This window comes from Oncorhynchus mykiss, chromosome 5 (genome assembly GCF_057628025.1).
Source record: "Oncorhynchus mykiss isolate SJ-2025 chromosome 5, ASM5762802v1, whole genome shotgun sequence".
NCBI lineage: Eukaryota > Metazoa > Chordata > Actinopteri > Salmoniformes > Salmonidae > Oncorhynchus > Oncorhynchus mykiss.
The window spans coordinates 12,665,753-12,678,265 of NC_143026.1; the positions used below are offsets into that span (position 1 = coordinate 12,665,753).

The window sequence follows — 12,513 nt, forward strand, 5'->3', positions numbered from 1 at the left end:
CATGTAAGCCCTTTTGCAACAGTTTTTGTTTATGGGTCTTTGAACAATTCACGATTATTTCTTCCACACTGCCCTAAGCCAATAAAGTGCTGCTTCTACAGAACAAATCTATTACGCACCCTAAATAATTCTGAAAGTATTAATTGTAAATGTAATAATTATAAAAGTAGAACTGACGCAAGGTTTTTGTCGAGCAGAAAGGTAAAATACATTTTAAAAATAAAACTTGGGAATACTGGGAAAAGTTGTCAATTACTTGCCCGCCCAATTTAAAATGAAAAATAACCAAAATCCAGGGAGACGACCAAAGTTTAGAAACCAGGAAAAAGGGTATTCAGGTTCATTTTAATGGCAACATATATACAGTGAGTATACCAAACATTAGTAATACCTTCCTAATATTGCGTTGCCCACCCCCACCATACCCGTTTAAAAGGCACTTAAAAATGTTTGACATGCCCATTCACCCAGTCTATGTATATGGATAGAGCAGGTGTTCTTAATGTTTTATACACTTAGTGTACGTATATACTGTATAAAAAAGAAATCCTTCATTCTTGTCCAATCAGGACAATCTTCTGAATAACTAATCTAGCGATCCTATGTAGCTGACGGACAATAATGTAAATGAGAAGTTCTGATATTTACACATGAATTAGGTGTTAAATGATTTACACAACAGAAAGAAATAAAACACTGTAAATGATTCAGCAGTCAGAAATATACACGTCCATGAGAATGTGGGCTAATGAACAATGACCCTAAGACTTGCAAGATCTCCAAGCATTACAGCAGGCACTCATCTCATTTCCTAAAGAACGTTTTCTAATTTTCTACAAGGCTTTCCAGAAACTCACCCGATAACTTCTCACCCTACTGAATACATACATGTTGTTCCTGATGTCTGAAAGCAGGAAGTTGCCCCACTGTGAATGATAGAGATTATATCACTGAGTCGACATCACAGCAGCATTATGGCAAGCACTGCTGTCTTCACCTCCTTTCTTATTTCTGAAAGAGCGGTCTGAAGACTTACGAGACCGATCACGTGTTGCTGCCACACCATTACAGCTATGGTTTTTGTAGTGTCTTATGTCAGAAAAGCCCTTTCCACATCTCTTGCAATAATAAGGCCTAACTCCAGTGTGGACTTGCATGTGGGCTTTGACGTTGTTGGCTTGGCTGAAACCTCTCCCGCAGACGTCACATTTGAATGGCTTCTCTCCCGTGTGGACTCGCTCATGCCTTTTCAGATTGGTGTTGACTGAGAAAGTCTTGTCACAATAACTGCATTTGAAGGGCTTTTCACCTGTATGGGTTCGCTCATGTCCTTCTAGAGCTTGCCTAAGAACAAATGTCTTTTCACAGTATTTACAAGCGTAGGGCTTCACCCCACTGTGAAGTCTCATGTGATAGTCAAAAGTATGTTTATAGGCAAAGGTCTTTCCGCAAATGGAACAAGAGTATTGCTTTTGTCCCGTGTGAATTCGTTGATGGTTTTTCAGAGTTAGCATGGAGCTGAAGCCGTTTAAACATATGTCACAACTAAATGGCTTTGTTGAGGTTCCCGGTCTCCTGGCGGTTCTCTCTCTCGTTCTTTCTCTTCTCTGTCGTTCCCTCTGCTTCTCTCCTTCAGCTGTGTGCCATTTTAGATGGTGTCGTCTCATTTGAAAATTGTACATAAAAGTCTTCCCACATAGGTCACACATAAATGGTTTGGTTGCTCCATGACGGTGCATGTGAGCTTTTAGGTCAGTGGACTGAAGGTAGCTTTTCCCACACACTTCACATTTGTACGGTCTCTCCCCTGTGTGAAGAACTTGGTGTCTCACAAGGTTTCCCTTATGGCCGAAAGCAGCTCCACATGTCTCACATGTAAATGCCTTCTCCCCTGTATGAACAACCATGTGGTTTTTGAGGCTGCTGCTTGTCATAAAACCCTTACCACACTCTGAACATGAATGCGGACGTACACCTGTATGTCGTCGCATATGAATACTAAGGCCACCATGCTGTCTGTAACTCTTTCCACATACAGCACAGGTGTATGGTTTTTCACCGGTGTGGATTCTCTCGTGCTCAATAAGCAGTTTCCTTGATGTGAAACCCTTTCCACAAGTCAGGCACTTGAACGGTCTCTCCACTGCATGAACAAGCTGATGTCGTTTCAGATCTTTCTTGGTAGACAAAACATTTCCACAAACTTTGCAACTGAACGTTTTTTCTCTGTGACGCAACATGTGATGTTCAAGCTGCTTGGACATTCTGAATGTTTTGCCACACTGACCACAAGTGAATGGCCTCTCTTCTGTGTGAATTAGCATCTGATGTACCAGTGTGTGAATTAGCTTGTGAGCTTCCAGTGACCCCTTCCTGCTGAAAGTCTTTTCACAAACATCACACTTGAAGGGTCTTGTGTGAGTTAGCTTGTGTTGTACCAGTAGGTTCTTCCGGCTGAAGGTCTTCTCACAAACATCACACTTGAAGCATTTGGTTTCTTTGGATCGCATTCTTTTAGTAGTATTGCTGTTTTTCTGGCTTTCATGGCCGTCTCTCTCGTTGCTCCCTGGCAGAGCAGCTCTCATATGCTCAACGTTGGAGTCAGTGTCTCTTGGGGAGGGGTCTGTATTCAGTCCATCTGTGTCTCCCAGAGAGGAGTCATTCTCCAATGAAGACATCTCTGTGGGTTTGCTGCAAACCTTTGCAGGACCTAAAGATGAAAGAAATATGAGTATATACACATTAGAAAACTATAAATTAAACATGTTTTACAAATGTGAAGATTATACTAATTTCATTAATTGAAAGTAAGTAGCCTCGTCTGAGCCAGAACGGCCCATAGGTCCGGAGCCTATAGAGTAGGGCTGGGCGATATGGCCTAAAAATAATCTATTTTTTTCTAACTCATGGGCGATACACACTTCATATGTTCTCTAAATGAACTTTGTTGTACAATTAAAAGTCAAATACACTGCATTTCAAACAGTCAGCAATCTAATGAATTCAGGACTTCTGAAATTATACCGAGGCTATTAAAAAGCCTTCCACAAGACCCATTGATATGTTAATTATTTTATCAAAATAGTTTAACTTGATTTTTGCAATAATCAGTGATCTGGCTTTTAAGTCTATGAAAATGCCCTTTTGGTTAAACATTTAACCAGAACCATGCATAATCCAAATTCACTAATGACCAACTTCTTGTAGTAGGCGTTATAGAAAATTAACACAGGTCTCAAACAATCTCTCAAGCTCAGGTGCTAGCAAATAGCCAGCTAATCTTTATATTTAAAGTCAAGCCAACTTGGGTCTATTTGCTAGCTTGCTAGTTAACAAGGCAGAACAGTTGACTAGATATGAACACACCCTTCTGTCCATCTCCAACTGTTTAAAAGGATGCTAGCCTGTCCTCTTTGTTCAGATGTTGAAATCAAGTGGCCTAATTTATTTCTCAGAATGAGAACGAGTTGCCTATTCCTTATATAGTTAATGCTCATTACACATTTATAAAACAGACTAGACATTTAGTATTACTGTCTGTGGTTAAAATGCTGCTATCAGTACGTAGTACCGAAAGCAACAGAAGCTAAGCATTAGTTTTCCAGAATCAATGTTCATTGATACTCACGTTTTAACAGGTTATTCACACAATTTGAGTTGAGACATACAAATGGTATCGTTAGACCTTAACTTCTCCTCTATTTATTACAGTAAAATTGTGTTTCAGTGTCCATATGACCAGTCCTGTTGGCCAAACCTCAATTGCAAATAGAGTTGAACCTACTTGTTGTCAGAGAGGAAGAAGTGATCTTTACTCTTTGTTGTTGTGTCAGGGGGAGGGGCTTGGTGGCAGGGGGAGTGTGCACAGTGCACACAGTACAGGGACGAGCGAAGAAGACGTGACCAATAAGACAAATGCTCATAAAAATGGGAAATAAATTCAGCCTAGATTCTTGCGATACAGGCATTTGGAACGCTGCACTAACACACGTGTTTGAATTAATTTTATATATTGCCCTGCCCTACTAGAGAGCAAACTTTTATGTAGCATGAGGCATCTTGATGTACAAATACACTAGCTGGACAGGACGCTAGTCAAATAAATCTACCAATACATTAATTTATATAATTTAAAAATAGAATAAAAATTTTGTTTTGGCCCATTTGCTTCCTAGTGAATAAGACCCTGGTCTGGTAACCATTATTCAAAATAAAATCCTCTTAAGGATTACCTGCAGAGACTGATATGGTGTTAGTGACTGGGTTTGCTTGACTGACATTCCCTGGCAATGTTGAAGCCGCTGTCATTCCAGACAATATTGGGAGACCTAAAAACATATCAATCATAATTATATTAAAACACGTTAAAAACGCTGTTTCGCTTTTACCTTTCTTTCCACAAAACGATGTGTGGTGTAAGTCATGTAGGCCTAAATCGATACAAAAAACAAGCCAAGAACCCTAATAGCTAAAATGCTAGACATAGCTAAAGCCTAGGCAGTAATGACTAGGTAGCTAGCTAGGTCTAACACACTCACCAACTGGTGGAATTGCAAAAATCATTCCATTAAGCAGAATATGCGTGGGTCCTTTTGGTTCTGCTTGTGCCTGCATTTTAGCCAGTGATGCTCTATAATGTTCAGCCTTCTCAGTCAATGCCTTCATATCTTCATTCATCTGCTCCACCTTGGTCTTCAGTTTATCGTTTTCATTATGTAAACTTGAGGAGGCCACTAGGAATAGTTGGCAGATTTTCCTAATAGCCTCCCCTGTTACAAGATTCATAATTGTGCAAAGCTGTGTAGAGAAATTTAAAAAAAGGTTACCCAAGTAGATAGCTGTGCAGCCAGCCACACTGAAATGAGGAAGTGAAACCAGTAAGTTAACTAGCTAGATGGGATAGCAATAGAGTTCGCCAGCCTGTAGTCATAAAAAAACGGAAAAGAGTTACCTCTGGTTCGTTCAGCCATTCCTATGGGGAAAGAATAGGGTTTTGGAATGAACACAGAAAAAAAGGTCTGAGGTTAACACAGGCTTAGGAGATCTTATAGGTTTTGTTCTATGACATTATAGTCATTGGTTAACCTGGCCTTCATGAACTATGAAGCCTTTGTGATTTTTCTGATAAATGCTTCAAAATTCACAAAAAGTAGTTACCTGATGAAGACTCTCTCATTGAACAAAACGTATAAGAACTCATAAGCCTGCATTTACCACAGACCTAACTTTTGCCGTTTATCCAAAAACGCTACAAAAATCTCCATTCATTTCCCCATAGACTTTGTCCAAACGAACCATGGCGGTGTTCGTGCCTACAAAAAGATGACATTACCAAAGACTGTACAGCATGAAGACAATATAAATCCCCGACCACGCTTCTAGGCGATGGCATAACGGTCGTCTCGAGCCATACTGCGCATGTGCAGGCCATCAAATCAAAAGCACTCAGATAGATGTTTTTGACTCAAATTAAAACTTGTCACTTTCACAAGGTTGGAGTCATGTTCAATTACTGAAAACAATAACTCAAATCTAGGTTGTGTCTTATTTGAGTTATTGTTTTCAGTAGATTTGTTAGAATTTCTCACTTCCCTCACTGACTTCTCAAACCCCAAACTGGTCTGCTTAACTTCTCTAGGGTAGGGGGCAGCATTTGGAATTTTGGATGAAAAGCGTGCCCAAATTAAACTGCCTTCCACTCAGGCCCAGAAGATAGGATATGCATATATATATTTTTTTTAAACCTTTATTTAACCAGGCAAGTCAGTTAAGAACAAATTCTTATTTTCAATGACGGCCTAGGAACAGTGGGTTAACTGCCTGTAGAACGACAGATTTGTACCTTGTCAGCTCGGGGGTTTGAACTTGCAACCTTCCGGTTACTAGTCCAGCTCTCTAACCACTAGGCTACCGCTACGGCAGCTAGTGGATTTGGATAGAAAACACAAAAGTTTCCAAAATTGTTACAATAACGTCTGTGAGTGTAACAGAACTGATTTGGCAGGCGAAAACCTGAGAAAAATCCATTCAGGAAGTAGGATTTTTTAAATTTATTGTTGTAGTTTTCTATTCAATGCCATTACAGTATCCATTGACTTAGGACTCAAATTGCAGTTCCTATGCCTTCCACTTGATGTCAAGTCTTCAGAAATTGTTTCAGGCTTGTATTCTGAAAAATTAGGGAGTAAGAGCAGTCTGAATGAGTGGACCCTGCCATGTCTCAGAGCTTTTTCATGCGGACGACCGAGAGTGCCTTTCTTGTTAACCTTTTATATTGATGACGTTATTGTCCGGTTGAAATATTGATTATTTAGGCTAAAAACAACCTGACGATTGAATATAAACATCGTTTGATATGTTTCTATGAACTTTACGGATACAATTTGGATTTTTTGTCTGCCTGTTGTGACTGCGTTTGAGCCTGTGGATTACTGAAGAAAACGCGTGAACAAAACAGAGGTTTTCGGCTATAAAGAGAGACTATCGAACAAAAGGAACATTTATTGAATAAATTAATGTCTGAGTGCAACCATATGAAGATCAAAGGTAAGTGATTAATTTTCTCTCTATTTCTGACTTGTGTAACTCTTAGACATGACTGGTTACTGTTTGTAATGATTTGTCTGCTGGGCTATGTTCTCAAATAATTGTAAGGTATGCTTTCGCCGTAAAGCACTTTTGAAATCTGACACCGTGGTTGGATTCACAAGAAGTTCATCTTTAAACCTATGTAAAATAGTTGTATCTTTTCTGAATTTTCATAATGAGTATTTCTGTATTTGAATTTGGCGCTCTGCAATCTCACTGGATGTTGGCCAGGTGGGACATACCCTAGAGAGGTTAAGCTGTTTCACAAGTGCTCCCGGAAGTCTCGAGATGTTGCGCTTCTGGGTTTAGAAACTCTGGCATTACTATTGAATAAACAGAACATTCCTCATTTAAGTGAATATGCGTTAAATGGAATAGTAATTGAAATCTGGACACTGACTGCAGGCCTGTAACTTCTGACATGAAGCGTAATGTAATATTAACTATTGCAGAATTATCTATATCTTGCAGTAAAATAATACAACAAATGTGTCTCTGGAACACTAGCGTTATTGCGTTTCCCGTCCCCGTCCCTTAAACAAAATGGACAACTTTACCAGTGTTAACTAAATTACTAGTGCATTCAATGTATCAATCAATGTAAGACATTCTGGTGAGCAATACTTTAGTATTCTGGGGCAACAAGTTATGACAAAAGAGAAGCTGCATGTATCAAACTATAGTTTGATACATGCAACCAAATGGCGAAAATTATAATATGGCCTAGCAAATGGCAGAAATTATAATATGGCCTAGCAAATGGCAGAAATTATAATATGGCCTAGCAAATGGCAGAAATTATAATATGACCTAGCAAATGGCAGAAATTATAATATGGCCTAGCAAATGGCAGAAATTATAATATGGCCTAGCAAATGGCAGAAATTATAATATGGCCTAGCAAATGGCAGAAATTATAATATGGCCTAGCAAATGGCAGAAATTATAATATGGCCTAGCAAATGGCGGAAATTATAAGCAGAAAGTTGTCTAAATTAGGCGTGAAAGTAGCCAGTAGGCTATACAGTCCAGATTGTTTGAAAACATCACAACCCCCATGATATTCAAACGGGATACGATGTTAACATGCCACAGTATCAGAATATACCAGGCATCTTGTCCGGGTTTCTCATAACCGTGATATTGTAAACAGGATATGCTGTTTACATGTCAACTTAAAAACAGAACACTTCGAGTATCCCGAATAATAACAGGACATTGGTGTGCATGTAAACGTGGTCAATGAGACAAGTGAACAATTATTCCTTAGTTCCTTTTCTCGAAATCTAAAGGCACAACGCCGATGACACCGCTTCTCAAAGGTCCAATACTTTGACTGCTGATACCTTAAGAGTAGAGTAAAATGTTCCTTTAAGTAGCTGAACATGTTATTAATCAGACCTCCTGAAAGTTATAAACTGACACGTTTATATTGAAGGAGTGTCTTTGAGTTGACGGCCTGCACATGCGCAGTTAGGTGCGATGACCATTAGACCCGATGAGCTTAATGGTGCATTCAAGACAACTGGGAACAGATACAAATACGAGGTTGAAATTATGAAGTCGGTAATCTTCAGTTCGGATCTCAACAAAGAAGCCAGAGTTCCCGAGTTGGATGACCATTCAAAACGATATTCCCAGTCGAAGCTTGTCTATTTCCGGTTTCCCAATTGCCTTGAACACACTGAAGTCAGAAATGATTGAGTTACCAGTTCCGAGTTCCCAGTTGTTTTGAACGCGGCATAGCTAGCCAACGTCACATTGACATCGCTTCCAAGCGTGATCGGGGATTTCTATAGGAGAAGCAGTTTCTGTCCATCTTTATACTGTACTGTCTTTGCTATTGCACTCTAGAACTAACGTAGTCATAGTTACGCCAAATACTATCATAGTGGACTATTAAACTATTAAATTAGCAAAGATTATGGATATACTGACAAGATACTTGTCTCTTGCCCTAACAATTGAGTGAGATGCTATGCTACTAGGCCTCATGCTATAAATATGTACAGCCATTTCGAGACCACTACCGATGGTTCTCTCACTGAGTTGCTGGTTTGTCACGTGTCCTACTTATGCCAGTACACTCGTAACAACCTATGACCATTACAAAACTTATAATCAAATAAACTTTTTTTATGCCCAAATTCGACACTTATTGACCTCCATACAAAAACTCCTTGCTTGGTTGGCGAAAAAAAACGCTACATGCCGTAGGGACTTCCCGCCGAATTAGGCCTCTATTTTTACCTCGTCCTCTCTATTAGACAACGTAACGTGTAACCAAATATTTGTTTTAATAATTGTTCTGTGTGGTGTAACTTTAGCTATTTAGCTAGTTAGCTAAAGTTAAACGTTACGTAGGAAGCTCAACTCCGACCGTTGCCAGAGATCCAGTCTTTGCTGTAGTGCAATTTGCACTGTAGGCTACAGCTACTCACCTCTCTCTCCGGATTGCTAACGTTTGGGTAAGAGTTTGGCACGGGGTGCAGAAATCGGCTAATTTCTGTCATTGCCGTGTCAACGACAACGGCCATAATCGATGTTGTTTCTGACTGAAACCCATTATAACAAGTTGTAGCCATTTTGCGCTCAGATTGACTATTATGAATTTGTGGCGTACAAACCCAGCACCTTCCAGCAATGAAGCTAGTTAAAATTTGGTCACGTGCTCATACGCCTCATTCAAAATAAAAGTCGCCCGACTTGGAAATGCAAACATTTTTTTTTTTATCAATGAACAAAGATCTAAGTTTCACTGTATTATTTAAAAGTATATTGGTGACGCTTTTAATTATAATCCCCTGTATAAAACAACACGGGTGATGGTTTTAAAAATTAATCCTATTTGACATTGGTTAACATGTTTGAAGAGAGCATTTTCATATCCACACGTCTGCTTCTGTACCGTTTCAAACTATAGAAGTTGTCAAAGTGAAAGAGGCGTTTCAGAATCCTCAGACCCTCCACTAATAGTGCCACGTTCAAGACAACTCGAAAATGTCAGACTTGGAAACTCATTGTAGAAAGATGAGGTGAAAAATATCACGAAGTGCCCTTGAGCAAGGCTCTTAACCCGAATTGCTCCTGTAAATTGCTCTGTATAAGAGCATCTGCTAAATAACTCAAATGTGTCATACCATTAAAGTTTGCATCATTGGGGCATTTATGGGGTACAGCTAGTTTACCTGTACCTAGATTTTTATTGAAATAACTAGGCACGTAAATTAAGAACAAATTCTTATTTACAATGACAGCCTCCCCTGGCCAAACCCGGACGACGCTGGGCCAATTGTGCAACGCACTATGGGACTCTCAATTGCGGCTGGATGTGATACAGCCTGGATTTGAACCAGGGACTGTAGTGCCGCCTCTTGCATTGTGATACAGTGCCCTAGACTGCTGCGCCATTTGGGAGCCAAAATGCAGGATGATGGTCAAGTTAAAACAAAAGATTCTGAATCAATGGACTTGAAAACCATGCCAATGGAGGAAATAGATGTGTCTATCAAAGTGGAATCAATGAATGGAAACAAAGATCATTATGGAACATCAAACAAGTCATGATGTTGTTAATCAGACAGATGCTCATGTAGAGGATGAAGGTGTCAGATTACCAGTAAAGACTCAACATCAATGTTCTTGGAAACCATGCCAATAGAAAAGCTGAAATTCTATTTCCTCTATGTGGAATTAATTGTTGAAAATAAGATGAGCACAGCAACACAAACTAGTAAACTATATAATGATTATGATGTTGAAAATGCTGATAAAACATAACTCAGAGGATGGGATTGTCAGGTCATCAGTGAGAGATGAAACAAATTCAACATTCTAAATCCGCTGCGGTCTATCAAAATGGAATAAAAATGAAAGTGAATTTAGAATGAGTGAACAAAACATTAAGGACACCTGCTCTTTCCATGACATACCAGGAATCATCAACTAGACTGAGCCATGTACCGATTTTTGTTCTTGATCGGATGGCCGGGCAGCCGGAACATAATTACAAATCATTTGTAATGTCAAATCGACTGTAAGAAGCCCAAACAGATCAAATTTGACTAAAATAATTTCTAAACTTGCTTACATTTGTATACGATCACATCTGTTGTGTGGGAACATTTGGGAACAGACTTCAAAAATTAAATAAAGAGCCGATTTCCTGGTGTTTTTAATCTTTTATATCCAACAATGAAAACTGTTTTTTTTGCTCAGCAAACTTCGGGGGCCAAATAAAGCCACCCACACCAGTTGTGCAACCTTGAGATAGCTTGACCAGGTGAAAGACATTGAGGGTGAATGGGCAAGACAACATATTTAAGTGCCTTTGAATGGGGTATGGAAGTATGTGCCAAACACACTGGTTTGTGTCAAAAACTGCAACGCTGCTGGGTTTGTCACACTCAACAGTTTCCTGTGTGTATTAAGAATGGTCCAACAGCCAAAGGACTTCCAGACAATTTGACAACTGTAGGAAGCATTGGAGTCAACATGGGCCAGCATCCCTGTGATACGCTTGACAGTTTGTAGAGTCCATTCCCTGACGAATTGAAGCTGTTTTGAGGGCATAAGGGGTGTGACGCAACTCAATATTAGGAAGGTGTCCATAATATTTTGTACACTCCGGTGCAATTTCGCAGACACAGATTAAGCCTAATCCTAGACTAACTGCATTTAAACCGGACTAACTGAATTGGCTTTTCTCAGACATGGTTTAATAGTCTGATTTGCCCTAGTCTAGATTTTTTTAAAGTCAGATTTCCAGAAGGACTATTAGAGTTTCTAGATCTAAGTGAAAGCTTACATTAAACCTGTCCAGAAGTAGGTTCTAGAGTTACTACAGACCCTGGTTCGAAATAACAATTTGTTCTTAACCAACTTGCCTAGTTAAAGCCAGGGCTTTCATCTGACTCTTTACAGAAGGCCCATCCCTCCTACTACTTATCACCTTGAGATTTTTGGCATCTTGGACCTTCATTGTGAAACAGGAGATTTGTGTGGTGTAAGTGAACCGACTGTATTCCCAATAGTCTACAAAGCTTTGTGTGAACTGTAATAAAGCCCTTTTGTAGGGGCAAGCTCATTCTGTTTGGCTGGGCCTGGCTCCCCAGTGGGTGGGCCTATGCCCTCCCAGACCCACCCATGGCTGCACCCCTGCCCAGACATGTGAAATCCATTGATTAGGGCCAAATTAATTTATTTCAATTGACTGATTTCCTTATAAGAACTGCAACTCAGTAAAATCTTTGACATTATTGCATGTTGCATTTAGATTTTTGTTAGTATAAATTAGGCTTCAAAGATTAAATGGTTAGTCCTTACTTACCTTAGTCTGAGACGCCCTAGTCTAGAACCAATTAATCTGAAGTCAAGCAACATCTCAGAAATACATTTTTAAAATCTGGATTAGTTTAAATCGATTGAGCCTAGTACTTAAATGAAAAGTTTGTCCGGGAAACCACCCATCGGTGTATAAAACTGATTAAAGCAACAATTTTCAGCATCAGTTCCAGATAAAAATGTTACAATAAATTGTACCATCATAAAAAAGTAAGACACTGAGAATACATGGGAAGGGACTAATGCGGATACAACTCAAGAATCAAGTCCTAAATGTAGTATTTAAAAACCATAAATGCAATGTCGCAAATAAAAGGAGATCCAATGCACTTCTCCTCAAGCTAAAAGGCTACTTCTCCCAAAAGTAATTTGAAATGGAACTAACCAAACAAGGTAAAGACATTCTTAAGTCTCTTACAAAGGAAAAATAGTACACCAAGGTGAACAGCTTAAAGCTGGGCATTAAATCATGGGCATTCATATAGAGTCGGTCCCCCTTTGCTGCTATAACAGCCTCCACTCTTCTATGAAGGCTTTCCGCTAGATGTTGGAACATTGCTGCATTGATTTGCTTCCATTCAG

At 39.4% G+C, this 12,513-nt stretch overlaps 1 protein-coding gene across 4 annotated transcripts; it reads right to left on the bottom strand.

The window, feature by feature from the left end:
• Window positions 1-326: 326 nt before the first annotated feature.
• LOC110523208 (uncharacterized) lies at window positions 327-12,368 on the bottom strand. Of its 4 annotated transcripts, XM_021601695.3 has the most exons (4): window positions 9,030-12,368; window positions 4,539-4,797; window positions 4,233-4,328; window positions 327-2,710 (listed from the first exon to the last, which is right to left on the bottom strand). In XM_021601695.3, exons 1-4 carry the CDS (start codon window positions 9,171-9,173, stop codon window positions 948-950), a joined length of 2,262 nt encoding a protein of 753 aa, XP_021457370.3. In that variant the 5' UTR covers window positions 9,174-12,368; the 3' UTR covers window positions 327-947. The 4 variants fall into 4 exon arrangements, with proteins under 4 accessions (XP_021457370.3, XP_021457371.3, XP_090089861.1 ...); XM_021601696.3 differs by lacking the exon at window positions 4,233-4,328; XM_090233735.1 differs by lacking the exon at window positions 4,539-4,797 and having other exon boundaries at window positions 9,030-9,250.
• Between the last annotated feature and the right edge of the window lie 145 nt (window positions 12,369-12,513).

Excerpts from the sequence above, each read along its gene's own strand:
- LOC110523208 (XM_021601695.3), bottom strand. The coding sequence starts at position 9,173 with ATGGCTACAACTTGTTATAATGGGTTTCAGTCAGAAACAACATCGATT. Across the intron at positions 4,798-9,029 it reads TTAGCAATCCGGAGAGAGAG|CTTTGCACAATTATGAATCT; the intron begins GTGAGTAGCTGT and ends TTCTCTACACAG. Across the intron at positions 2,711-4,232 it reads CACCATATCAGTCTCTGCAG|GTCCTGCAAAGGTTTGCAGC; the intron begins GTAATCCTTAAG and ends TTTCATCTTTAG.